The sequence below is a fragment of the Nipponia nippon genome, unplaced genomic scaffold (genome assembly GCF_047370975.1).
Source record: "Nipponia nippon isolate SJK-2023a ecotype South Korea unplaced genomic scaffold, ASM4737097v1 scaffold_21, whole genome shotgun sequence".
NCBI lineage: Eukaryota > Metazoa > Chordata > Aves > Pelecaniformes > Threskiornithidae > Nipponia > Nipponia nippon.
The window spans coordinates 307,147-333,409 of NW_028262338.1; the positions used below are offsets into that span (position 1 = coordinate 307,147).

General features: G+C 46.0%; 1 protein-coding gene across 1 annotated transcript; it reads right to left on the reverse strand.

Annotated features, from left to right (window-relative positions):
* Window positions 1–5: 5 nt before the first annotated feature.
* PURA (purine rich element binding protein A) lies at window positions 6–21,341 on the reverse strand (the record flags this gene model as incomplete). The annotated part of the gene is made up of 2 exons (XM_087759937.1): window positions 6–2,718; window positions 19,529–21,341. A coding segment is annotated over one exon (1,605 nt), but the record flags the coding sequence as incomplete, so codon positions are not given.
* Between the last annotated feature and the right edge of the window lie 4,922 nt (window positions 21,342–26,263).

The following is a 26,263-nucleotide window of genomic DNA, read 5'->3' on the forward strand; positions in this document are numbered from 1 at the left end:
TAAAACCAAAAGAATGATACCTTCTTACATAGTCAAATGAAAAATAAATATCTTTATTTTCTGCCTACTTTATTTCAGTTTTCAAATAAATTTTAAATAAATCTGTACAAAGTATACTGTTACAGTATATATTCGTAAGTTAACTGAAATGCCTAAGGGTAACAACACTACAATAAAGCAGTATAGATTGGCACATCTCTAATAAAGATTAACTTTTACACGCAAAAAATACCAACTCCCGTGAAAACCCTTGATATATTTTTGGTATTTTTATGCAAGTTATGTTGCAAACATATTACAGACCAATTCTCCCCTGCCTTAAAAAGAAAATCACTTCTAATGGTTTTTCAGAGAATGTGAACATCTTTATGCTGTTAAAGGGACACCATCAGGCTAAAAGAGAGAGAGAGAGATTTAAAAAAAAAGCAAAAACTTGGGTCAAAAATTGGCAAGTTTTAGACCTTGTGTACTTTTACCCATCTCACCAAGCTCCAACTGCAGTCGGTGCCAGGGATGGCAGGACCACGGCAGCACTGCCAGGCATCTCGCCTCTCGCCAGGACTGGAGAGACTCCTTGTAGCGGCTGGATTTCCACCCCGCGCCTCAGCTGCAGGGATGCAAACTGCTGCAGGAATGCTTCCAGCCAAATACCCAAACCAAGAAGAAAAGGATTTTTTCCCCTTGCGATTAAAAAGGAATTAACACACATTCACTGGGTGTGAGTTTTGCTTCCCCCCACCCAAAACAAGAATCTAAAATTGATCTGACAGTGTCCCTTTGCTCAAAATAAAGACTTCCGTAATATATAGATTAGATATTGAGGCAAACTTGTTCCCAGGGTGAAAGAGCCAGGTACATTTCAAAATTCAAGTTTTCAAATCCAACTGCAGTTGTTAGATTCATGAGCTCTTGAAACCTCCTAATATTTTGTTAAATAATTCCAAACTGGGAATTGGGGGATAAATATTACAGATTAAGAGCGAGAGTTTTCTCTCTTAATCTTTCCAATGATATATTAAATAAATGTTTACATGCTGAAAGTTAATCTTACATTAGAATGTAATGCAATATTGGCTGCAACATAAACCTATAAATAAATCAACTACCATAGATTAAACTCTGTTAAATATTTCTAAGTTAATAAAATATTGACAGTATTATAAAATTACAGTATTTACAATAAGAAAAAATCTAGACTAATATATACCTTTAACAGATCTCTTCTCCAATTTGGGATTGCAATGGAATTATGAATATATGAACAATTTATTAGACAGTTGCATTGCAATTATCATTTTTCCATTAGAGTTAGAGAGGGTAATCTATCACTGCCTTTGAAAAAAAAAGTGACTTCTGATGGTGGGGTGTAGCTTTTGAGTACCAAACTGGTAACAGGAGTCCTCCGCAAGACGTCTGAAGATAATGTAGGACCAGCCTCAATTGCCCAGATTAAAGTTGTATTACAGAACTGCCAGCAATCAGAACCACCCAGGCTGCAAAAGGGGAGGAAAGGTAGTTTTCAGCTCAACGTGCACAGCTGGAAGGGCTCCCCTCATTCTGGACTCCAACTAAGGCTGCAGGAGCTTCGATCTGCACTCAAAAACTGCAAAAACCTTATCTTTTGGGTTCATTAGGAGGAAATTAGCTGCTGGTACTCCTTAAAGGGACATAGTTAGGTTGCAGCTATGCCAAAAATGCTCTTGCCAACCATGTACGATAAAACCAGACTAGGCATTTGAGATCCTCCTTGGCTTGCTTTTTTGGGAGGCTGTGTTTTTTGGGGGGTTGGGGCTGGGTTGTTTTTTTTTTTTTTTTTTTCATTTTGTTTGCTTGGGAGAAAAAAATTGGCTGGGACTGTGCACTCAACTCATTTTCTATTCTTCACCAGCTTCTCTGTTTCTTGAGTATTAGCATAACACTGTTGTGTTTGGGTCACAAACACTTGCAGAAAAAAAAAAGAGGCTTCAACACTCCCAAGTCAATTTGTCTTGGTATGAACCAAAACTCTGCAAAAATGACCTAAAGCGATTCCCGTCATTAAAAAGTGCCAGCTGCTTTTGGGGTCCCAGACACCTAGCAATGTCCTTTTAAGGATCAGACCTTTTACTTGCCCTTTCTCCCAGCCTTGGAGGAAGAGCTTACAACAAGTTTAAGAAGGGCAATGTTCAAACTCTCTCCCTCCTCCCCACGTCACACTCGCTGTCTAGCAAAAAATTAGAAAAAAATGGGGGGGGGGGATTTTCAAATTCCTTTCCCGCCCTTCCCTCCCCCAGTCCTGCTCACTGTAAAACAGAAATGGCATTTTTTAGTGTATATTTTTGGATAAATTATTTTCTCAGCCCCAAGCCTGAAGATGCTTGTGAGAGACCTACCCGGAGAGATGAAGCAGTTTATGCATTTGCAGGGGTTTCTACCAGTTCCCGTAGTGGGTAGCCGGGAACACCTCTGTCCTTAAAAGCAGACTTTAAAATGGTAAAACAATAATTTGTAAACTTGGGTCTACGTTACCAACAGAAGGCTCTAGGTCCTGCGGGCTCCAGTTCCCAGAGATGTAGAGCAGGAAAACTAGAAAGAAAACTCGGTACCTTTCAATCACCTGCCGGATTGTACTGGGGGGGAGCGGGGAACGAGAGAGACAAAATGACAACTGACCTTATAAACAAAGGTATGTTTAGGGCTTCTGGTTTCAGGAATAAACCGATATTTACTGGTAAAAGTCTGCCAAAAAACAAAAACAGAAACACAGGATTACTGGTAAATATTGGTTTATACGGAAAAGTAAAAAAAAAAAAAAAGTCATTGTGCTCCTGATCTCCACGTGCTCCTAGGCAGGAACCAAGAACTGCCCCGTGGCATCCCTACACTCGGCGGCATCTTTGGCACCCGGACACCTCAAACCAGAAGCCTTGTGTTGAGAGGAAAGTCATGTTTCTTTCCTTTACTCCCCCTAAACTATGCGTTTCTTTCTGAACTTCGCCGCCCCCCCCGCCCCCGCCCCCCCCCTCTCCGCAAGGCTGGTCCTACGGGGGTTTGGCTCAGGAGATGGAAAGTCTTCTTCTGAAACCACTTGGAAATGAATTTGTACATACTATGGTATCTCGTCACCAAGGCTGCTGGTGCCTGAGCCTCATCCACTCCCTGAGATACCATAAAATATACAAGACTGAATGTATATTTTAAATAAAGCATTTTCTTGTAAGTGGCATAAACCCATTCATTTTATTTACATGCTTATTTATTTCCAAAAATAGAGTTGGTCCACATTGGACAAGAGAAATCAAGAAGCCGTACAGTAGAAGAGTTAAAAGTCCAACATTTAACCAAAGTACAATGAAATTCCAGAAGTCTGTGGCTGACTTGAACCACAGAAACATACACATGAGCCACACAGACATTTGTACATAGAGCATTATATTACCAATAATATTTGCAAACATGAGGTCAAGATGGTTAAAAACCCAGCAGAACTGAATCAGGGGTCATGGCTGAACAGAAGCATGTGGTGAACGGCCGTCACTACTGCGGGGAAACACCACTCGCCAGAGATTTTGCTTCACTTTTTGTTTTTTCTTTAACTGAGAAAGTCCTAATTTTTCTGCCCTGGGGACCAAAATTGAGGACATGGTGAAAGCCAACCACACGTAGCTCCCTAAATGCATACCAAACAGCTGGGCGATGCGCGGGCAGCATCACCCGCAGATGCTGGGGGTCTTGTACCCGTGAAGATGCAAGAAGCGCAAAACAGCATGGATGCCAAACGGCACTGGCAACCCCCGGGGCCGGCTGTGCCAGGGCTGAGCTCCGCTTGGAGGACAAAAGCCCAGCCTAAAAACCATCAGGTTTGATGCTGAAGCAGGGCAAATCTGCAGAGCAGGACCCCTGTCCTGTCCGCCCGGACAGACTGACCCTGCCCACTGCTACCTGGCCTTAAAGATCACCTGGAAAAGAAAAAGTAGGTATTTATACCCTTGTGGTGTGCTGTGGGGTGTCTGAAAAGGGTCCAGATGGGTTTTGTCTTGAAAACAAGGATTTCCCTCCCTTGCCATGGGCAATTTTTGGCATTAGTACTTCCAGTCCCGTCTACCTTTTCTGGAAGACCACAAATAATCCAGCCTGAACAGACCTATGGTATTAGAGGATGTCACACTGGGCAGATGAGGGAAGTGATTTTTACTCAAACAATTTAACTTTTTTACATTTAAAAAAAAAAAAGCTCAGAGGCCTGATTGACAGTAGAAGAAAAAAAATGGAAAAGATGCATTATCTCTGCGTTATTGCCTGGTTTATCTAGGTATTTCCATGGAACTCACTGTGATAATAACAGTGTCTCCAAAGGATGGAAAAATAGATTTAAATCTGTATGTTCTCCTGCAGAGAATCACAGCAAGTAAAAGGGGGAAGACAGTTGTAGCACTCCTCGTACTTCTACAAACAACCCCCTATATGGAGTAGAACCGCATTAAAAGGGTATAAATAAATTTTCCTTTTTCAAGTCATCTTTGACACTCACAGTATTAAGCCTAGTCCAATATGAATGCTAGTATAGAGCTAATTTACAGAATACCAACAATAATTATCTGCACCTAACAGGATTTAAAGGCAAGTATACTCAGTACATTTAGAAAAAAATACTATTACCAAAATGCCAGACCTTTGACAGCAGTTAAAACAGAAGCAGCCGTGCAGTTTTCTATGTGGACAGACAGCCTTTAGCACAAGTCGCTATTATCATCTGAGCATGTAACAGACAACTTAATCTTCTGATTTGTCTTCTAGAACATTTCTAATCTCAGATGTGAAATACATTTTTAAAAAGAGATGGGCCTGATCCCGTGCAGTTGGGTACGTACAACACTCCCCAATGAAACTCAAAGCCCAAACTTCTAAAGAGAGAGCACAAGAGATTTTTTTTCTTACATCAAATAACTATCATGCAAGCATACCACGATGTTTTTATATTAAGTACTTCGAAGTCAGCTGGTATAAGTTAACTAAAGTGAGCAATCTAATGAAATTAGTATTTCTAGAGGGAGGGGACAAAGGTTGTGCCAGTGACAACCACCAGATTACCAAGGGAAAACAGCACAGGGACACCGTGGGGGTCTAATGAACTGTGTTACAGGACAGTTCACGCACAGCAGCCTCTCAGACCTTAGCACCTAAATCTGTAATACACGGTTATCTTCTATGGCAGTATATACACCTTCACTTCATTTGCTTTTGCTACCCAGAATCAGATATTCTTCTTCCTGAATGAGCAAATCACTTAAAGCCTAGCAATATTGTTGGAGCATTAAAAATTGTTTTTTTACCCCTGCCTATTGCCTTGCATTTCCCAGGGTCAGCCTCCACCACTGCATACTCACAGTACCAGACCTTATCATGCTCTTATGAATTTTCCAGTCATGGCCAGGCTGAAGTCACTTCTCTACTATAAGCCAACTACTCTGCTCTTTCAATTGCCAATTCTTATATTTAAACACTAACTCTAACTGAAAGTCTTGAGGTGCCTGCAGTTAAACCTGCTCCTATTGCAAAATCCGATGATTTATCAAAGCACTTACTCTTTGGTACCAAGATGGTACTTCTACTGAAGACAGGGAAGGTGGGAGAAGCAAGGGTATTTGCCATGACTTCTAGACTTTTAAGAAGCCTAAAACTAGAGCTAGAACAGCAAAGGGTTGCTCTAGCTCACACCAGTTAGCTATGGGTCCTCCTAGGGAAGAAAGGTAACACAGGTCTGCATGCGTGCATGCCCACATGGACAACCCTCCCTCAAGAACCAAGCTAGCCGAGACCTGGAAAATGACCTCTCTCCCCACTCCTTCCCTTTCTGGCCATTGTCAAAACCAAAACCTTTTAGGTTTTTCTTGGTAAAAACAAAAGAAAACAGAACATATCCACAACATTAGTTGCTGAGGCATGCTCTGGGATCTGGCAGACCTGCAAGTCAAGCTCAGGCTAGGAATTTGCACTGGGGGTGTCACATCACAGGAGAAATCTAGATGTCATGCAACCCAGTATTCTGAGCTTGTTTCTCCTCTTGAGTCAACCAGACTTTGCAGCCTGGACCTAGATGTGCTCACCAGAAAAGTTCAATGAAAATCAATCCTTCTCCACCTGGCAACTTTGGTTTTAATGAATCAGCGTTTTCCAGAGGAAACTCATTTGCTCAAAGGCTGAAGATCTACTCAAGATGCAGACCTGGAAGCCCTTGGTCACCATCTCCAACTAGACTTTTGTTTACCTTGTGCTGCCCAAGTGATCAACATCAGCTGCAACCAAAGAAGGTCTCCATGGTATTTCTCTTCTCATTACAAGCATAATTTTTTAATACCTTTTTGGGAGGACTTGATAAAAAACTTTTAAAACATTCAAATAAAGATCAGTTGATTCTCCACTGCCTGCTGTTTGTCAACATGTTCAAAGATTCTGGTAGATTATCCAGAAAACAAGATTGATCATAGAATCACAGAACGGCTTGGGGTGGAAGGGACCTTCAAGGACCACCTAGTCCAACCCCCTGTCTTTGCAGGAAGTATGTTGCTTTTAACCTATCACATACTGAAGAGTTACAGCACTTCAGTTTCTCCTTCTCAAACCGGAGTTCAGGGTTGCTGATCTGCAATTCCCAGTGCCCCGTTTAATACTTTAATTAAAAAAATAATAATCCGACATTAGGATGTTATCTAGTCATGGAGAACACCAAGCTATTTTCTAACAGCCCTATTTTTGCTAGTAACTTTAGCATTTCAGTCTCAAGCTCTTTTAAAACTCCTAGGTACACCTGTTGCTCTTCCACTTGTACTTACTACTTTGCTCCAGCATCTCTGCCTCAAACACTCATTTCAGAGGGAGGCTCCTTATCTTTACCATCCAAAAGGACTAGGTGACGGATAGGTAGGCTCTCAAACATGCCCTGTGCTCCAGAATGATGCGAAGAAGTCACTTAAACAGTATGAAGTAGTGCAGAAAATTTACTGTGCCTTCAGTCCTGCACGCTCAGATTTTCTCCCCAGCCTTCTGTCTGATATACTTAAGATAGCATTTGCCCCCTAAGGCTGTTGGCTCTTCAAAGCCCATCCTAAACTCCTTAATTTCCAGATCACAGGTTACCTGCTGTACAGCATGGCTCTTTCAGTCTACTTTGCAAGAGTCTGACTTCTGGGAGTCTTGCTGGACTCCAGAAGTCTCTTCCTTTATAACTATTTTACTTTATAACTATTTTACTTCATAACTGATTTCCACTTTAGCTCTGAAGCTCCTTCATGACAAAGCTCTGCCTAACTTGGATATCTGTAACCTTTCCAGGTATCTATGGGGCTGCCTTGACAAGTCTAAGGACTTCATTTTTCTGATCTTCTCCCCTGCAATATTTTATAACACAAGACTCATTGTTAGTCCAGTGCCTTCCACCCCTGAGGATGTTGAACCTGTAATTGTATTGTGGTCACTGCTATTTAATGACTCGATAGTAATTATATCTTGAACCAGTTCTTATGTTTTAGCCCTAAATCAAGGCTAACTCTATACCGGGCTGTTACGAGAAATGATTCTTTAAGTAAATCAAGACGCTTGTTCACCAAAATGTTAGCCAGCTCCTTCCCAAACAATCTGGCCAGACAGCATGGACATAATTGAATTTACTTCTTCTTACGGGTTTATGAAGACGCATGAGCCTCGTTTTCTCCCAAGCCCCAGGAAATCCATAACCTCCTTCTTGTCTGGAACAGCATATTTCCTAATCTCTGTGTCATTAAAATATGGGATTTATATCCAACATAAATTTGGCTGTGTGGTCGTTACTACTCCAATTTCCTCTCAGATCTTATGGCAACTTTTTAGATCTAGTGTTCTTTCACACCTTTATGACGTAGCATGCCTATTTGGTATAGTCTGATGGCAGGTAATGCAGTATCTTACTGATTTTCACCATCCCCCTACCATGTTTCAATTAGACCAGCTATGCCAAGGTCTTTTTACACTGTTGAGCAGTCTACAACTATTTTTGTTTCATGTTTCCACACTGGTATACTGACATTTTTCGTGTTTGGACCACATGCCCGTTTCTCATCCCAATCTGCAGCCCTACAGCTGGTTGCTCCTCCTGCGTACACAACTCTGCTTTCAACCTCCTCGTACCGCATGCCAAAAAGTTGCCCCTTGCCGTCCAAGAGAAATGGGCACATGTTTTTGTTCCCGGCACTCCTGTTCAGCGCCTTTGCCCAAGGCCTGACAGCTTCAGCCTTCCAACAGCACTGTGTTCAGTCCATCCTCCCAAAACCCTGTCGACTTTCTGTGCCACCAGTCTAGAGGGACTTCGGCTAAAGTGGAAACTAGCCCACGCTGCCAAGTCATGACTCTTAATTTCACCTACTTATCATACCCTTTCTATCATTTTCCCAGGCACACATTAAGAATTTAGGAAGAGGTACTGCCATGTCCTAAATTCCATCTTCTTCCCAGGCACCCAAATTTAGCTTCCCAAGTATCTCAGCTTCAAGGATGACAGCCCCAGGCTTGCCCCAAGAACTCTGATATCTTCCAGGATCTACTCGTCTACTCAACAGGCAACTCATCAGATGGATCTCCTAATCATTAGGAGAGGAGCCTGTGTTTCCCACGACCAAATCCTCTGCCATCCAAACCTCCCAAAGCTACTTCCCCAGCTTCTAGAGGCATCTCCAGAACAGAGCTTAATGAAGGCTTTAGTACTAAATTATAAATTGTCCTTTTAATCCTGTCCAGTTGCAAGTCAAGTTTCCACAAATAAAAGGCAAGACGGCCAGTGCTGAGGTGAGGATGGACCACAACCATCTGCAGATGAGTTAATGCCATCTCTTCTCCACCAGCTCAGCAACTTTGGCCTCAAGATGCCTTCTGGAGCTTGGAGCACCTCCTCTTATTCCACCGTATAGTATCTTATCAGAAGATAATCACTTGTAAAGTGTGTCCTCTCTGCACTTGTGTGTGCAATTCCTAGTGCAATTAAGCCAATGTTCTTCAATTCCCATAATTAAGCTAGGATTTTTACTTTATGACCATATAAAGTCCATCTTTAAACTAAAAATACACTGACTGTCAATGGATTCTTTTTTTAATTACTTTAAACCACCAATTAGAGACTTCCATTGGACAAGATAGGTTACATATGGCCTTGCAGAAGACTGTAAGGACTCATTTGCCAGGACTTTTATTGACAGTTGCAGCTCAGAAGCCAACTTTTTTTTTTTTTTTAAATTGAATGAGCCTCTGAACACAGCACTGTCAAAAGACCTATCCATAAACCAAACTGTCTGCATGCATGAAAGCAGAGATGACAATTACATGAATTTGCAGTGCTTAGTTCAGAATTATTAATGCTAGAAAATAATTCAAAGCCTCTAGTCCCTATTTTGCTCAGAGACTTGCCTGGTTGCCCTTCAGCAGCCCCTGGCAACGGTGATCCTACCGTCATTTATTATTTAAATAAAATAACCTTTCTAATAAAAAGAAATTTTGACCCCATTTATAACTCTGTACCTGACAAGACACTGGCTTCTTTTCTTCACCTCGTGTGCTGCTCACACATTTTTCTTAAGTTGACCTGCCCACACAGTTCCTGATAAGCCAATGCTACATTGCCAGCTCTCCTCAGCATCACTTGAGTGGGAGGTTTAAACACCAGATCTCACAAAATCCTTTATCCACGCTTCCTAGCCCCGGCATTTCTTGAAGTATTGACAGATCAGCAAGCCTTCACAGTTCACCTAGAAGTGAGACAGCTGGACCTGCTTCTGCTGGACTGAGGCAGAAGAGAAGAGCTGGCCCTTGAAAACCCAGCACCCACCTCTTGACCCTCAGATGAGTCTTGAGGAGTCTGGATCAGCTTATGCCAATGGGCTGATGCACACTCCCAAGGAGCTGCTGGTCTGAGCTCCTCTGCCCATACTAAATGCTCAAGCAAAAGGCAAGCCCAAGAAAAGCAAGTTCCACACGTCAGGAGACTACAGGCAATAACGTCACAGCTTGCATTGCACTCACAAACTATTATGCAGCCAGGACAGAGCACAGAGAAATAAAACATATTCCCTAGTGAGACACTACAGCAAGCCCAACCGGGGGGACAGAAAGACACTCAAACCAACACAGCTAACCTTCAAATGACAGCGCTGCTCCAAGATGTCCTATCCAGACAGGTCCTGCCCAAGATGCACAGATGCTGTCCTGCACACTGGCACATGACAGCGTGCCTTTCTACCCAGACTTAGAAGAACAAAACCCACCCCAGTCTTTGACCAGGGCTAACATAGTAGGTAGAAGACACTGCAGATGTGATGAGCACCTGGTGATTTGAGCTCGAGTCACACACCAAGACGTTCACTAGCAATGGAAAAAAGCACCACTGCTCATTTTCTCCACCCTCACCTCCCAGCAATATAAATTACCCAGGCATATTTCTTATATAGACTTAGCCTCCTCCAGCCACCACATGAAGCCTGCAGCTTCATCTCAGCACTGGCCACATCAGCACAGCTGATGACACAGAGGAGCTGAAAACATGCCATTGGGGGTGAGCTCCGCGGCAGAGAGCCTGAGGCTCGCATGTCCTCGCACGCCAGCCCCGAAGTCCCCTGTGCCTGTGCTGGCCCACCCTACAGCAACTGCGCATCGGTCCAGCGGGATGATGAGATGTCTCTGAGATGTCTCTGAGAGCCCAGGCGCAGCTCCCAGACCTTCCCGCAAGCACGACAGTGCGACCTCACAGCTGAAACCACTGACGTGTGTCAGTGAGACACAATCTCTTGCACCAAGACGGTCACCCGCAGGGGCTGCCACACAGTCTCTGCACCATGTCCAGTACAAAATCCAAACCCATTGGGGTCAACATGGTCACGGGGATTCAGATGCCGTTTGCAAGCCACCTTTACAAGCAGCTCTCCATAGAAATCAACATGCTGACCAGGATCACATTTCAACGTGCAGAGGTTTTTCCCTGAAAAGCTGTCTAAATCTCTCCAAGGCATGCATTTTGGCTTCCTGGCAACGCGCAGTGGATGAGCTCCCACAACAGTCGCCTCCCTCCAAGGTCTCACTAGCCAAGAGGGGCACATCCTTCCACGCCGCAGATGTAACTCCACACCTTTCACCTCTCCGATCTGCGACAGAAAGAATGAAGCTTTTCTTTGCTTCCTGCATATTTCAAGATAGTGTTTCAAGAAAAAAACCCTTCTGCACCACAGCCAGGAAGGCTCAGCACAAACTCCCACTGCCAGCGTTGCAGCCAGTCCTCTTTTCACTTCAGTCTTCTACGTGGCCTAAGCCTAAGAAAAGGCTAAGTTGTGTATTTTTGCAAAGCTAATGTCAGGATGCACAGCAAACCAACTGATGACCAGCAAAGCCAAGGAATTACCGGAGTTAAGACTGAGTTACCTGCTGGGGAGATCCAGAAGATGCCCATTCAAAGCAAGCGCTCTCCCAGCTGACGGCTGATCCAGAAAGGAGCAGAAGTATGCCACGTGTTGTGAACCTAAGCCTCAAGACAACAAGGTGCAAAAACGGCCAGCCACCTACACAGGCGGTCTCATGTTTTATCTAGGGCTACGTCTACACGAGCATTCAGCACAGCCAGAACCAAGTTTGACAGCAAAGAAGTCACTGCTCCGGAGCCAACGGTCATGTTATCTGTGTTTCAGGGATTTTACTCTCTCATGAGTTCTAGCTTGGTCTGACAGACCTAATGCCCATCGGCTGGTAGAGCTTGTCTTTTGGCTTAGTTAAACCCAAAACGAATGAGGTCATGTGCTCTGAGACTGCTCCATGATAAAACCAAGGTACGTTACGCAGGGACAGCAGAGCACTCTGCTGCAGAAGCATGCACCCGACTCGAGCTGCAAAGCTACTGCAGACACTGTCACAGCCCAGGGGACATCAGGTGTGGGGTCCTGGTCACCCAAAATGAGACAATACCCACACGCAGGCAAAACCTACAGCCAGCCTGAGCAGGGCTCCATCTTGGCTGGATGTGGTGCCTTCCAGAGCAAAAGGCTCAGGACCAGATTCCCTCTCCAGGCAAAGGAGTGCCAGCAGTATTGATCCACAGAGGGACAGTGAAGCATTGTTCGGGGATATCCAGCCATTTGCTCTGTCTTGTTTTAATCAGTCAACACTCAAAAGACAGATAGCAGGGCCAGAAGTCCTCTATCTTTATCTTTTCTCACTTAATCTCCAGCTGACATTTTTCCATGAAAACATGCCTCATTCCTTGATGTATGAATTCAACTCTTCCTCTTCTGTGATATTTTTGCCTCAAACAGGCTACACAACTGTTTACTACCTTTACAGAGGCAGGCGTGACATGCTCTGACTCCCAAAAACCATGACTGCTCATCTGGCTTCAGCCATGTACAAACACCGAATTGCAGAGATGGGACCAGCAGAGCTACCCCAGCCAGGGAGCTGGGGAGCTCAGCCCCATGTCCCTGCTGCCCCATGCTCCCCTGGGATCAGCTGCCCGACACCCCTTGGCTGCCCATCGCAAAGGGTCTGCCGGAGCTGCTGTCATCTGGCTCCTACATGCTTCTCCGCAAGTGCAGAACCCTACCCTCCACCCTGAACACCAGTTCAGGTGCTGAAGCACTCGAACGGCAGCCAAGGCACACCTTGACTGTCCACCTCTGCAAGCCCAGCCCTCCTGCCTTGCTCTGAAAGCCTTTTCCCACCCTCCAGACGGACACCACCTCCTCTGCTGTGACTGCTAGGAGCTTCTCAGCTAGGACAAACTCTTTTTACCCAGGTTGGTAGCCACCTGAGCCCACCGGCTCAGGAAATGTCTTCATTAGTGACAATGACACCATATTGGCCTGCAGGAGGGCATGTCCAAAAGCAAACCCGCTCACCCTTTCCCTTCCAATGTACTTCTCCATCAGCAACTTTTATGCCATCCAAATTGCAATAAAATACCCAGTATACCATTGGAGGAGTAACTCTGTGAACCCCTGAAAATGGATGATTTGGCATTTACTTCTCTCTGCTATCTACAGCTGTTCAGACCTGCATTAACAACAAGCAATGCACGGCCCAGTAAAGCCTCATAGCCCACTTATATTTTGTAAGAAATGGGATGCATTGTGGACCCCTATGCAGGCTGACTTTCCCCTAGACTGTAGTGCTGCTAAAACACAGTCCCATAGGGAACTGAAATGCTTTGAAAAGATAAAAAGTAAAAAAGAAGGATAGGCAGGCTAAGAGAAACTTCCAGAGTGGACCCAAGACCATCTGGCGTGAACAGGGAGGCAGCATCGCCGATGGGAGCAGAGCAGGTAGCCCGACTCTGGCAGAGGAACTTCAGCTGCCACACGAGACATGTGTCCTGTGTCATCAGGCCATCACCCTCAGTAATTTCAACACAAGAGATCCCACTTAAGAGAAAAAAAAAAAAATGCCATGAACTTCAGGTCCAAAGATTAGGCTCTAGTTAAAACAGGCTTTTAAAAAAGGTTATCATTTTTAAAGTCCGTTTAGATTAACCTTAACTAGCTTTAAACTTTATATACGTATCTCCTTGCCACGTTCGCAACCCACGCACAACATTTTGCGGTGCCAGCAAGCTAAATCATGTGCAAGTAAGCGGAGTAAAAGGAACCACAGGCTTGAAAAAAAGTTCTGGGCTGAAATTATCTTTCATTGTTGCAAGTGGCACAGGAGATGGCAATAGCAGAAGGAATCAAGAATAAAAATGGAACTTGCTTGTTTACCTTGTTGGTTTTGTCAAAACATTTTGACAACACTTTGCATGCAGCCCGCTTCTCTGTTCTGCTACCAAAAATTCAGATCCTTTCACCTATCTTCACACGTTACAGAAGAAAGCCAAGAAGAGTAAAACTTTTAGGGAGAGAAGTGCATGTGCAAAAAATACAAAACCCAGCATGAAAACTTAAAACTACACTGGACTCCTCTTCCAGATAGTCCAAACACCAACATGAACAGTGACCCTTCAATTACACAAGCTGAGTTAACAAGGAGCAGGCAGCCAGCAGAGGAGGATAGTAAGAAAATAAAAGGAAACTTTGGGTAAGCCTGACAAAAAGCAAAGCAAAAAAAAAAAAAGAAAAAAAAAGGAAGAAAAAAAAAAGAAAGAAAAAAAAAGGTGCAAACCAGGATTTTAAATTTGCAATTAGAAATAAAAAAATTCTTGACAGTGTCATTTTAACAGAGAAACTCTCCAGCGCTTTGGGCAGAGCCCTACCTCTGAAAAAGCAATCCAAGCTGGTAAGAAGCAGCAGGTTTTTGAATGAGCAAATTGCACAGTTGTGGAAGAATTTGCTTTTGCTGCTTTCTTTCCAACTCACCTAGAGAGACTTGTTTTCTACGCGTTGGACTAGCAAAACCCAGGAAACTGGTTGGTTCTAGTTACACTTTGAGTTTTTGTGTTTCATGAGAGCCCCCCGAAATATAAACCTGTTTTAGCATTCTTGTACATTAATGTCAGGATTCTCCACTTCTAGCTCCCACAACTTCTGCCACAGACAAGTCAATCAGATTTGGTATATGCCCTGGAACGGGAAATGGGAGGTCTGGATTTAAAGGAAACAAGCAAACAAAAAATAATTATGTCAGTGCTCTGCAAAGTGTTGGATCCAAACTCGGTGGATCTGCTGAAGTCTTCAATCCAGAACACTCAGTTAATTTTACTTCAAGAAAAAAAGTTTAACCTGTTGAACTTAGAGAAAATAAGAAAGTGGCAGACCTTTGAGGAAGGGAGACAAAGTGTGCGGGTGCAAAAACATAACGTGCCATAGTTCACCACCTTAGAAGAAATCAGAGTTTTGCTTTGTTTGGTTTTGTTTTTCTTAAGTGCCAGGGAAACGCGCTTCCCAAAGGGCGGCTTTAGTTTACGGGCACCAAGGTGGAAGCATGAAGTGAAGCCATGCCAAAAACGTCAGGTTTTCATAAACCCTTCTTGAAACAGTGCACCGTGTTTTTAGTAAAAACGCATATCTACCAAATCTCCACTGACCACGGGCCACTTACGTACGGAAAGTCGCATCAATTTGCTGCGTCAATGCTGACACTTTTGCCTTCTCCTTCCACCCACCTCCCCAATTTTTTTTCCTTGGGAGACATACAGCACCACTGCATTAGAACGTACAAGAAATGAAAACAGTGAGTACAACTGATATAGATCCATTGACTTTTTATTACAAATGTACTTGATCACTTGGCTTCAAAAAAGTTTAAATCAACCCCTATTTTCTGTACGCCAGTACAAAGTAAAATCTATTTTACAAATTAAATACCTAAAAATTTGACAAAAATATTAAAGTTTGATGGAAAAAACAGTTATAAAAATCTTAAATCCCCTTTTAAGAAGGTAAGAGATAACATCCCCTCCCAACCCCCACAGTCCTGTTATACAATATTAATAGTCATTTTTTTAGAATAGGTAGGTATGTTATATCTTGCTGTTAGCATACAAGTCACTCTAATAGCTTTATCTGTATATACTCCAGTTAGTGCATGAATGCCATCTGATTGAATATAATCAACTATCTTTAACTGATCCCTAATTTACATTTCATAGCTTGCATAGTTTGAAGGGACAAAGGTTATACTACAGCTAATCATAAAAAAGGTGGTTACAGTGCTATTTTTAAAGGCAACAAAGTAATTGCTCCCCCCCAAAAAAAGAAGTTATCGGTCGGCTCTGAGCAGGGGTTAAAATCACCAGCAGCTTTCTGCCTCGCTCGATAGGATGGTCTCTGCCTCGCACCCGCTGCCCGCACCGGGCAGCCCCTCTGCGCTTTACAACAGCCAAGTTACAGGTTGCAAACCGCTTCTCAGCGAGCGCTACACTTAGCACATTTCAACCCCTGCAAGGGATACGCAAGAAAGTGACACTGTCAAGTATTTTTTTTTTCTTTTTCCTTTTCTTAAATCGAATTTTCAAAAAAAGCTCTCCGCTGCATATGAGTATGCCTTGCTGGAAGCTCAGTGTCCTGTCCACGCCCCACAGCTGAGTTTCTAACCGCTGGCACGGCTGCCCCACGGCTCCTGCCCGGCCGAAGCCCTGGCCCACCCTGGCACCAGATGCCTGGAGCCAGCGCCAGGATGGGTCCGGCCAGTCCCCTCCTGCTCCCAGGCAGCTGGACGGCTGCCTCTCACGGCAGCATCGCAAACGGGACCACAGAGGAGAGGCAGGAATCAATAGCGGTTCGTTCTGTTTTGTTTTTTTTTTTTTCTTTTTTATTTAACTTCCCGGAGACAGAGCAATTTTACTTTTTTTTTAAACAAAAAAATAATAGTAAGGACATTGAATTTGGAGGACATTTCTCCATTAGCATAAAATCACTTAAAGGGCGGTTGTATTTCAATGGTAAATTACTTGACAGTGTCCCTTTAACTTAAAAATAAAATAATGTCAGTATTGCAATGAATTTCAAGTTTTCTTGCACGTAGTCATTATAAAGTAGTTTTTATCATGCTCTTGGACCTATTCTACAAGACATTTAAAAGCATATCATCAAGGAAAATATAAGGCATACTTCTCAGGAATTAGATAACTTGGCACATTTGAGCATACTGTCTTTTTTTAAAACAACACATATGGTCAAATATACCTTTCTTCTTCTAACATTAAACAGGGTTTTCTGTACTTTGTTTTAAATACTGAGATATTAGAGCCCTGGTAAAGTACCGAGCACCTCTGGGAAAAAAAAGAATTAAAAAAAAAAAAAAATAAATCAAAACAAAACCAGAAGCGAAATCCCACGAACCTTTACAGTCATTTTAGTCTTTCATTATCATCATTCATCAAGTCCTAGAACATACATAACGTGCGTTAAAAGAAGAAAAAAAAATAACGAAAAACAACGAAACATGCAGAAGAAACCCAAAACGAGACAAAAACTGACCACAAGTTCTCGGACACTGTTCACAAAACTGCCAGCAGGCTGTTACAGGCTGTACTGGTTTGACTGGAACCGCGCGGCCCGTGCGTTTCTCCAGTCAGCCGGATCCCGGGCAGGATCCGGGCGGCACGGGTGAGGAAGACCACAGGGAGCAGCCTGCCTCGTTAGCGATGCTCCCAGGAGCCGGGAGGGAATGGAAGGACACTGCCGTGCTCTCATCGCCTCCCGCTACTTATTGCTGGGAACACAACGCAGCGGCGTGGAACTACGAGCGCCGGACCGCGTCCGTCGGCAGCGCAACAACTTTTGGGAGGGCAGTGAACAGCAGGACCGAGACAATCAATCAAGTAGCAAAACCAAAGCAATTAATTTCCTAACTACATCTAGCAGCATGGAGAATGCAGTCCCGCACACATCACAGTTGAAGTACAATAATCGATGGAACTGCCCATCCAGACCCTCCGATTCAAAAGCAGGTTATCAGACAAATGTTTACATGCAATTGAGAACCATTTCAAATGTCACATTACGCACTCCGAAAGCTTATTTTACTACTGGGAAATAGGAAAGTGCACATTAAAGCAATTTTAAACATTTCCAGTGATTGTTTAAAAGAAATAGAAACACCTCACTACCGGCATCTCGTATTTAACTTTCTGTGAACACTAACAGCAAACTTCTTTAAAGGGAAATAATGCATGGTACAATGGAAACAGCTTGTTTTGACACTTACAGTACATCTCAAAAAAAAAAAAAAAAAGAAAAAGGGAATTATAATTTCAAATGGGAATAAAAAGACAGCAGGAAATAAAATTCTTTAAAACAAGCTTATTTTTTTTTCCCCACCCTTCCAAAACTCCATCCTTGACCATCAGTAAAGCAGCGCAGGCAGCTCCTGCTCATACAGGTGTGCCTTCTGTGCGCAGCAGCTAGGTCTACCAGAAAGCTAACTTTGCCAAGAATGTTAAGAAAAATGATTGCATCCCAAAAAAAATTCCAAGTGGAACAAGATCCCAGGTTCTCTGAAACACTGTCTACTGAATTCTGGCCAAGAAAAGAAAAGAAAAGGAAAAAAAAAATTTTGTTTTCACTGTTTAAGGCATCTTTTTTTTTATAACGTTTTCTCTTCACTCGTAATGATGATAGTCATGCAGCAGTTTAATGATAAAAATATATTAATATTTTACTATACAGCAGCAAGAAGTTAGTCAATTAAAAGCATACCAACTTTTTTTAAAAGAAAAAAAAAACCAAAACAACAAAAACAACCTGTAAAAGTCTATTATTATTCTTATTATTACAAACAATTTAAATTTGGAGAACACACCTGGACAGATTAGTGTTCTGACAAATCTGCCTCTCCCTACCCTAGGCTTTGACCAGAGCCCGCGAGCGCGCAAGCCAGCGAGGAGGCTAGGATGGGAAGGGAAGGGCACAGCTAGGCTCGCCAGGTATGTAGCCAGTAATAACTAGCACCACAGCTACATGGAAATCCATTACAGACACACACCGGCTTGGCTTTCACTTTTAAACAAAACTCCGAACCCCATGGCTCAGTAGGATTACTCTGCAATTGCGTCGCACTGATTTCTAACAGGCCTACAGAAGTTAACGGCACTGGCAGGGATCAAAGCATAGGTTCGGACCTCTCACGAGTTTAGGAGATAGTGCTAGTGCCAGTGGCGACACGGAAAGACTCGCTACCTGCTGTCCAAAAACAGGTTGACTGGAAACCGCTGCACGTCAGGTTAAGTACTTTAAGTACACAGAATAAAAAAAATATATTATGAACAATACAAGTACATCTCATATACACAATAATGACAATACGTCTACTCAGCTGTAAACCAAACAGGTGCAGAAAAAAATATTACGGGAGGAAATTCTTTACTTTTCTTTTTTTTCTCTCTCTCTCTTTTTTTTTTTCTTTTCCTCTTTTCTTTTTTTTTTTTTTTTTTACTATTTGAATAACTTTGGTTCAAACGTAAAAATCACAAGTTAGCAAATTTCATTTAAATGCCTTTTTTAATAATTTTTCTTCATGTTCACAGAAGTTTCACTGACCATTTTTATATGTTTAAGGTCCAGATGCAATGCATATTGTATAAAAGAGAGCACTTATTGTTTACCTTGCATGAATTAAACCTACGTACCTTTTAACTCTACAAACTTCTGCATAACATTTAGACAAAGCTCAGACACACAGCATGCCTAGCCCTCATATATATATACACATCTCTAATCACAGGTATATAGGGTGTCAAATATACTATAGTAACCTCCATGTAAGGTTTGAAATTTGGTAACAAAATGAGAAGAAAAAACTAAAAATATTATTTTACGTGTTCTAAAATATCTCTTTTTTTTGTGCTAAAGTCAAATGTTAGCTCAACATGAAAAGGACTTTTTTTTTTTATATAATTCAGCAATATTATAATCTTGACCATTTTTGCAAACACTTTTAATAATAATAGCTTAAACGTGTACAAAAGTTCTCGGTTAATTAGGGAAATAAACACTCAGTTCTTTATATTTTTAATCAAGTAGGAAACACAGTTCATATATAATGTTATTACTTTTTTCTGACTTTTTTTTTGTGTGTTTTGTTTTGTTTTGTTTTTGTTTTAGCAGCTGCTTACTGTTTGATACGGTGGGTAAAGTGGAGGAACATCCAGCGATGGGTGGATGGAGGCGCTTCTGCCGGGCGGCGGGGGGCGCCGGGCGAGCGGCGCTGCAGGGGGGGACGCCGGGCAGCGGGGAGGGCTTCTCGCCGCCGCCCCCCCGCCCCGCCGCCCGCCCGCCCTCCCGCCGGCGGCGGGGCCAGTCCGCGTCCCGGGGGGCGGGCGGTCAGTCCTCCTCCGGCTCCTCGGCCTGCAGCAGGGCGCCGGGCGGCCCGGCGGCGGCGGCGGCGGCGGCGGCGGCGGCGGCCTCGGCCTCGGGGGGCGGCTCGGCCCCGGCGCCCGCGGGGGGGGCGGCGGCGGCGGCGGCGCGCTTGTCCCGCTGCTTCTCCTGGATCTTCTTCATCTCGTCCGAGTACTTGCAGAAGGTGTGGCCGAACTTGGCCCAGACCTTGTAGGGGACGGTGATGGAGTTGCGGTAGGTGGGCTTCACCTCGCTCACCCGCATGAAGACGCCGTACTTGTTGGAGCCCACGTCGAAGAAGAAGCGCTTGTTGTCCACAGTCAAGGAGGTGCCCTCGGGCAGCTCGGCCGGCTCCTCCTCCACCCCGTAGTCGTCGATGAGCTTGGCCAGGGCGTCGCGGAACTCGATCAGGCCCTGGGCCGGCAGGGCGATGGTCTGGCCCTGCGTGGAGCCCAGCCCCGGGCCGCGGTTGACGGTCTGGCGGACGCGGAGGAAGCGCCCGCGCTGGTTCTCCTTCAGATCCATGTAGTACTTGCGGTTCTCCCGCACCAGGAACTCGCTCTTCAGCGCCCGCCGGGGCTCGTCGGCCGCCTGCGCCAGCTCGGGGGGCTGACTGGGCCCCAGCTGGGCGTAGTGCTCGATGAAGTCGCCCAGGTAGTCGCGGAACTCGACGGCCACCGACATGGAGAGGGTCAGGCGGCTCTTGTTGCCGCCCGCCCCCACCTCGGCAATCTTGAGGAAGCGGCCCTTGGCGTTCTGCTTGACGTCCAGGTAGAAGCGCTTGTTCTGGATGTCCACCCGCTTGGAGGCCAGCTCCTGCGTCTCATGCTGCAGGCCGCCGCCCGGGCCGCCGCCGCCGCCGCCGCCGCCGCCCGAGCCCGGCCCCCCGGCGCCCGCCGCGCCCCCGCCGCCGCCGCCCTGCTCGCTGCCGCTGTCTCTGTCCGCCATGATGCCGCCGCCCGCCGCCGCCGCCGCCGCTCGGCCTCGGCCGCCGCCGCCGCTTCTCGCCCGGCGCCCCCCCTCCCCCGCCGCCGGCGCCGCCTCCTCCTCCGCCGCCGCCGCCTCCTCCTCGGCCGCCCCCGGCCGCCGCCCGCCGCCGCCGCCGCTCCGCCCGCCGCCGCCGCCGCTGCTGCAACAGCCCCCGCGGCCACCAGCCGGCCGCTCTCGCGAGATCTGCGGGAGCGAGGAGAGGGCGCGGGAAGGCGGCAGAGAGCGGCCCCCGACGCCGGCCGCCCCGCCGAGCCGGGCAGCAGCGCCGCGCCGCCGGGCGGTCGCACCGCGCAGCGCCGGCCGCCGCCAGCGGGGGGGCCGGGCTGTCGTCCCCCGCGCCCCGCGCCGGGCCCTCACACCCCGCCGTGCGTCAGCGGCTCCCGGCGGCGCTTCCCGGCCCCGACAGCAGCCCCCGGGGGGGCGGGGGCCTGGTGGACACCGGGCTCCTGCCCCCCGGCGGCTGCCGGCGGGGCCGGAAGGCGCCGTCGGGCTCCTGGTGGCGGCGGGCTCCGGGAGCCAGCCCCGCCCTCCATCCCTGTGCCGGGATAGCGCCCGGCATCGGGGTACCGGGCGGAGGGGCTTCCCGGGTGCGAGGATATGTATTTATTCGGAGCTGCTAATGAAATTAATTAATACATCTATGGCGCGGCGGGGTGCCGGGAGCGCCGGACCTCCCGGGAGCAGAGTGGGGATGAGGACCGGGTCGGAAGGGGCAGCTGCCGGCGGGCAGAGCTGCAGGCAGGCTGCCCTCCGAGCATCCCCATTGCAGGTGACTGGTTTGCTTTTTATTAAACTGCTGCTTTTTGGTGGGTTTTCGTGGAGATCCCTTTGATTCCAGTCCTTGTTACCAAACGCTGAATCCCAAATCCCAAATCCCAAGCCAGCTCCAGCCCAAGTAAGGATGCTTCCTCCCAGTGCTGCAGGCCAGGAAGCAAACTGGCAGGCTGGCTTTGGCTAAAAGTCCCTTCCCTGCCTGCTTCCCTGCCTGCTGCTTCCAGGACAGTGAGTGCCAACTTGCGTGGAGGGCATCGGTGCTGCCTTGAGCATCTCAAAAAACCTGCAAGTGTGGTACACAAAGCAGTCGTGCTAGGAGGCAGATGTCGTGGTGGCCCGCGTGATGTGCTCTGCGCTGGAGGAAATAATGTATGCGTTCATCGAGGAGAAAGATTAAATTTCTAGAGACATCTGCGGGTCTTAGATGTTGCTTAGATATCATGGGAGGAACCCCCAGTCTACCCCATCTTTTTTTAAGGCGTTTGTTATTAGTGACTCCATGGGTAACAACAAAAAAAATAGACAGGAAAACAGTTTCCTTTTAATACAGAAGTGATGTTTCGGAGCTGCGGTGAACTGCAGCTTGCAAGCTGTCAGCAGCTGTGTGTCAGCTTGCAGAAATGCCCTGAACGCCTGGGACGCGCCGTGCTATGTGGATGCAACCTTTGATTTTCAGCCTGCCCTATCCCCGGTGTGGGAACTGCGCGGCCAGGCTGGCATCGCTGTGCTGCACCCCTGTGGCAGGCTGAAGGCTGATGCTCTGGCAGTCCCTCTCTCTCGGTTTGCTTTTTTTATCCCGAAGACAAATGACATGAAACGATTTTAACTGAGGTCTAACGATGACACTTCTTGCTAACACCAGCAGGTATCCTTATGGAGTCTAAACCACTGCTTTATTCATGCGGGAGAGCTGGTAAATATATAACTGCTGAGGAAATGCATTTGGTGAAAGCCTGGTGTCCAGGAAACACATGGCCAGTCTGTCTCTGACCATGGTGGGGTGAGAATTGCTGGTGGTGACGATGCTGATCAAGTGCAGCCAGCAGCAGAGGTTATTTTTCCTCCCCAACACAGACCAGCGTTATTCCTTTCAGAGTCGATGCACTCCAGGTGAATACTGGTGATCCCGGGAACAGACCTGCCAATGTTTCTCCTTTGGTGGGATGGTATTGGTGGGACCCTTGCTTGCCCAGCATCATTCTGTGTTGCTAGTCACAGCAACTACCTAATACTCTGGTTTTGAGTCAGAATTTGGCTTGAATACAGGCATTTGCTTATTTAAGGAAAAAGAACAAAGCAAAAAACATGTTTTTTCTTCCCAATAGGTAATGTTTTTCAATAGGAGCTCAACCATAGCAGCCCCTCCTGGGTGGCTGGCCGTGGCTGTGCTGCAGGGACCTGCAATGGTCTGCCCAGTACTAAAACAAGATAACATGGCCAAGACAAGCCTGGGATGACTGCTTGAGCAAAGTGAGGTGCAAAACAGGATGGACAAAGGCGATGGACAGATGCAGGAGCCAGGGGAATCTCTTCATACCTCGTCCAGGTACTGATGGCCAAAGACTGGAGAGTGATCTTGTGGGGACCTCCTGGGTCACACGCTGCCCTCCCTTGCTGTTGTAGTCATATCAATATGTCCCATATGTTTATCAGGCTTCATGTTGGCTTCTTCTGTGGGCTCCTTTGCTCTGAAAATCAGAAATCTTTTCATCCCCAGCCTGAATATATCAATGGCTTCTTTACAGCTCCACAACTTTCAGCTTGGAGTTTTCATAAGGTTTTTTATGTTTTCTCCCCTTCTATTTGTCTCTCAGTAGCAATTATATCCTCTTCAGCCCCTGTTCTGGTAGTCTAAATAAGACCAAGTTCTGGTAGTTTCCTCTCATAAGATAAATTCTCTCTTTGACTGTTGTAGTCGTCCTTTATTGCACCAGTTTCAGTTCCTCTGAAAGACAGGGGAGAAGGCTTTCAGAGTCATGGCTGGGATTTCAGGCTTGAGATCAAGGGGACTTTTTTTTCGAAATCCAGTTTGGAGGGCTTTTAAGAACATATCTGATCATTACAGCGAGCATCACAAAGTTTGGAGCCCAAGCCTGTTATTCAGCTATAAACAACTCTGCTGACTCCAAGAACTTGTACGAACATTTATAATCACAGGAGGGAATCTAAGAGCCATTCAAACAACAGATAAGATTTGTAACAAAAGTGGCTGAGATGCAATTGTTATTGTGCAAGTCAATGAAAAGGCTGTCACACTTGGAGGATGTTGCCAGGAAAGATGCATTCGAGTCGCTGACCCATTCTTCTCCCATCCGCCGTCCGAATTATCCTGCAGTCTTCCTGGATCTATTCAGGCTTAGTTGTGTGACCCACTGGATTAGGGGGTGACTTGAATTTAGATTTGTCATTGGACACAGCTTTTTGCCAGGATGCCTCAGATCTTTGACTTGGTCCAGTCCTTGTTCAGCCCTCCCACCATGGAAAAGGGAGCATATTCTGGTTCAGAGTATTTCCTGAGCCATGATGGGACTTGGAGCAATAAAACAGTCAAAGCAAAGTTGCCATTACCACCTCTTGGAGCCGGAGCAGTTAGAAGGCAGTTACAGCTGCGTGGGGATGTCTGAAGTTGTGCAAAGGCTTAGACCAGCCCCTGGACCTGTGGATCACCATTTAACAGGATGGTGAAAGCTTCCTTTGCTTTCCATCTGGGTCTTCTTCAGAGAGTGCCTTTGGAGACAGGAGTTCAGCATGGCTTGTGCAGTCTGTGAGGCATTGGTTGCCCCGTGAACAAGCCTCATCGTGTGCAGTGAACAAGAAACTAGCACACCACATATGTAAGTCATTTATGAAGACGGGAACGATGAACTGTGCGCACAATAGAGTTGCTATTAGGTCTGTCGATCCTAATTAAAAAAATACTTCTCAATGAAAATTATTTATAAAAAGAAATCACAGTGACCCTAAATCAAATTATTTGTGAATGGTTTTTAGACTCCCAGATGAGTTAAAAATCCTGTGTTAGTCACTGGACGTCATCCAAACTACATGCTGAATGAATAACATGTCTGCCAAATTTAATTTTTTTTTCACCCTCGCCCAGTTTGGCACAGGGCAGTTGAAGTCATTTTTCTAAATATCTTTCAGAACATCAAGCAACTGTAAAATAACAATGGAAAAGCTTGGCCACGGTTAACTACAGCCCTCCAGTTGTAACCGCTTCTCTCAAAAAAAGTCACTCCAGTTCCTTTGATGGTCTGTTTTGGGTGAGCAGTGAGGCAGGGTTTCCCCCATGGGGGTAATGGGGGGTCACTGTGCCTGCGATGCCACCCCACCAGGGAACCTGGCTTCCAGGTGTTCAGGAGGGGGGCACAGCTGGATCCACGCTGGCCCTGGGTACAGGGTTTGTGTCTTCCTGACCACCTGCTAGAGACTGACATCCCGAGGACATATCAGCCATTCCTTGTCCACAACTGCAGTTCCCACAGCAAGCTGTAAAGATGCCTCTTTTGCTGCCTCTTCAAAAAAAAGGGAAAAAAAAAGGGCATCAGTGGCTGCACAGTGGCAGAACGAGTTCTTGATTCTTGTGTCTGCAAAGATAAAGTGCTAATTCTTCTAAGCACCATGTGAAGTCCCATCTAAGTGAATTAAGTTTGGGATTGTTTTCATGATGGCTTGTTCCAATTATGGAGAGTGCTTTCTCTTCTCTCTTGACTGGCCTGCAAGTCTTCCGGCTACACTTTTCTGAGCAAGTTGGCTTCCCCCTTATCGGGTCTTTCTCTTTCTGACCATTGAGGACTCTGCCTGCAGAGAGCGAGGATCCTTGCCAGTTCTTGGTTCCCAATGAAGTTAGAGGGAAGCATGGTTCTTCAGCTCCCCACATAATCCAGGAAGTGCTGGCTGCTGTTCTGTTGAAAACCAGCAACAAATGGCCACCAAATTCTAATCTTGCTGGGTTTCAGTGACTGTGATTTATAAAACCAGGGCTCTCTGCTCCTTGTCTCCTCGAGACGAGTAAGGATTAAAGCACAGTATCATGTACAGTAGTTAGCAAAGGTTATGCAACCCCAAAATGTGACTGTGCCCTGGTACAACACCAGCAGACCTATCTCCAGATGGATCAGGACTATGTTCACCTCACTTTACAACAGCCTGCCTTTCAGTATCCAGCTTGCTTGTTTGCCTCTAGTTGAAGCAGTGCGATGCCTGGCTGGACCTCCTGCTTCCCTTCCCTCCTCCCGTGCCCGTGGCATTGGCTGGGAAGGTGCTCTGTCCCCACAGGTGCCCAGGAGAACATACACAGCTGGCTTGGTGGGACTGCTGGCTCTGGCTCCTGGTGCACCAGCTGGCTTATTCTTTTATTAGGATGAGGACACTCCTGTGTTTTTTGCAGTACGATTCCTGTTGTTCTCATACTGCCTTGCTGGTGTCTCCAGAGGTGCAGCTGACTGCCCAGGTGGTCCTAGGGTGCTGTTCCTACTACAGCTGTGACTCCAGGTCCTTGACTTGTACAGCTGTGCAACAAGCCAACTGACAGCCTCTCTGGTCTTGCTCTTCTTTCTGGGCTTATGGACATCCTGGGGTTTGTGGGCTGTGAATCATACCCTCAAGGCACATTTTTGGAAAGCGTGCTTTAGAAAGCACTGGCAGACATCGCCTGCAGCATTTCTGGGTTTCCCAGCCCTGCCTGATAGAGATGCACCCCGCTCCTGTGCCAGAATACCTGATTTATCCTGCCATTCATTTACAGC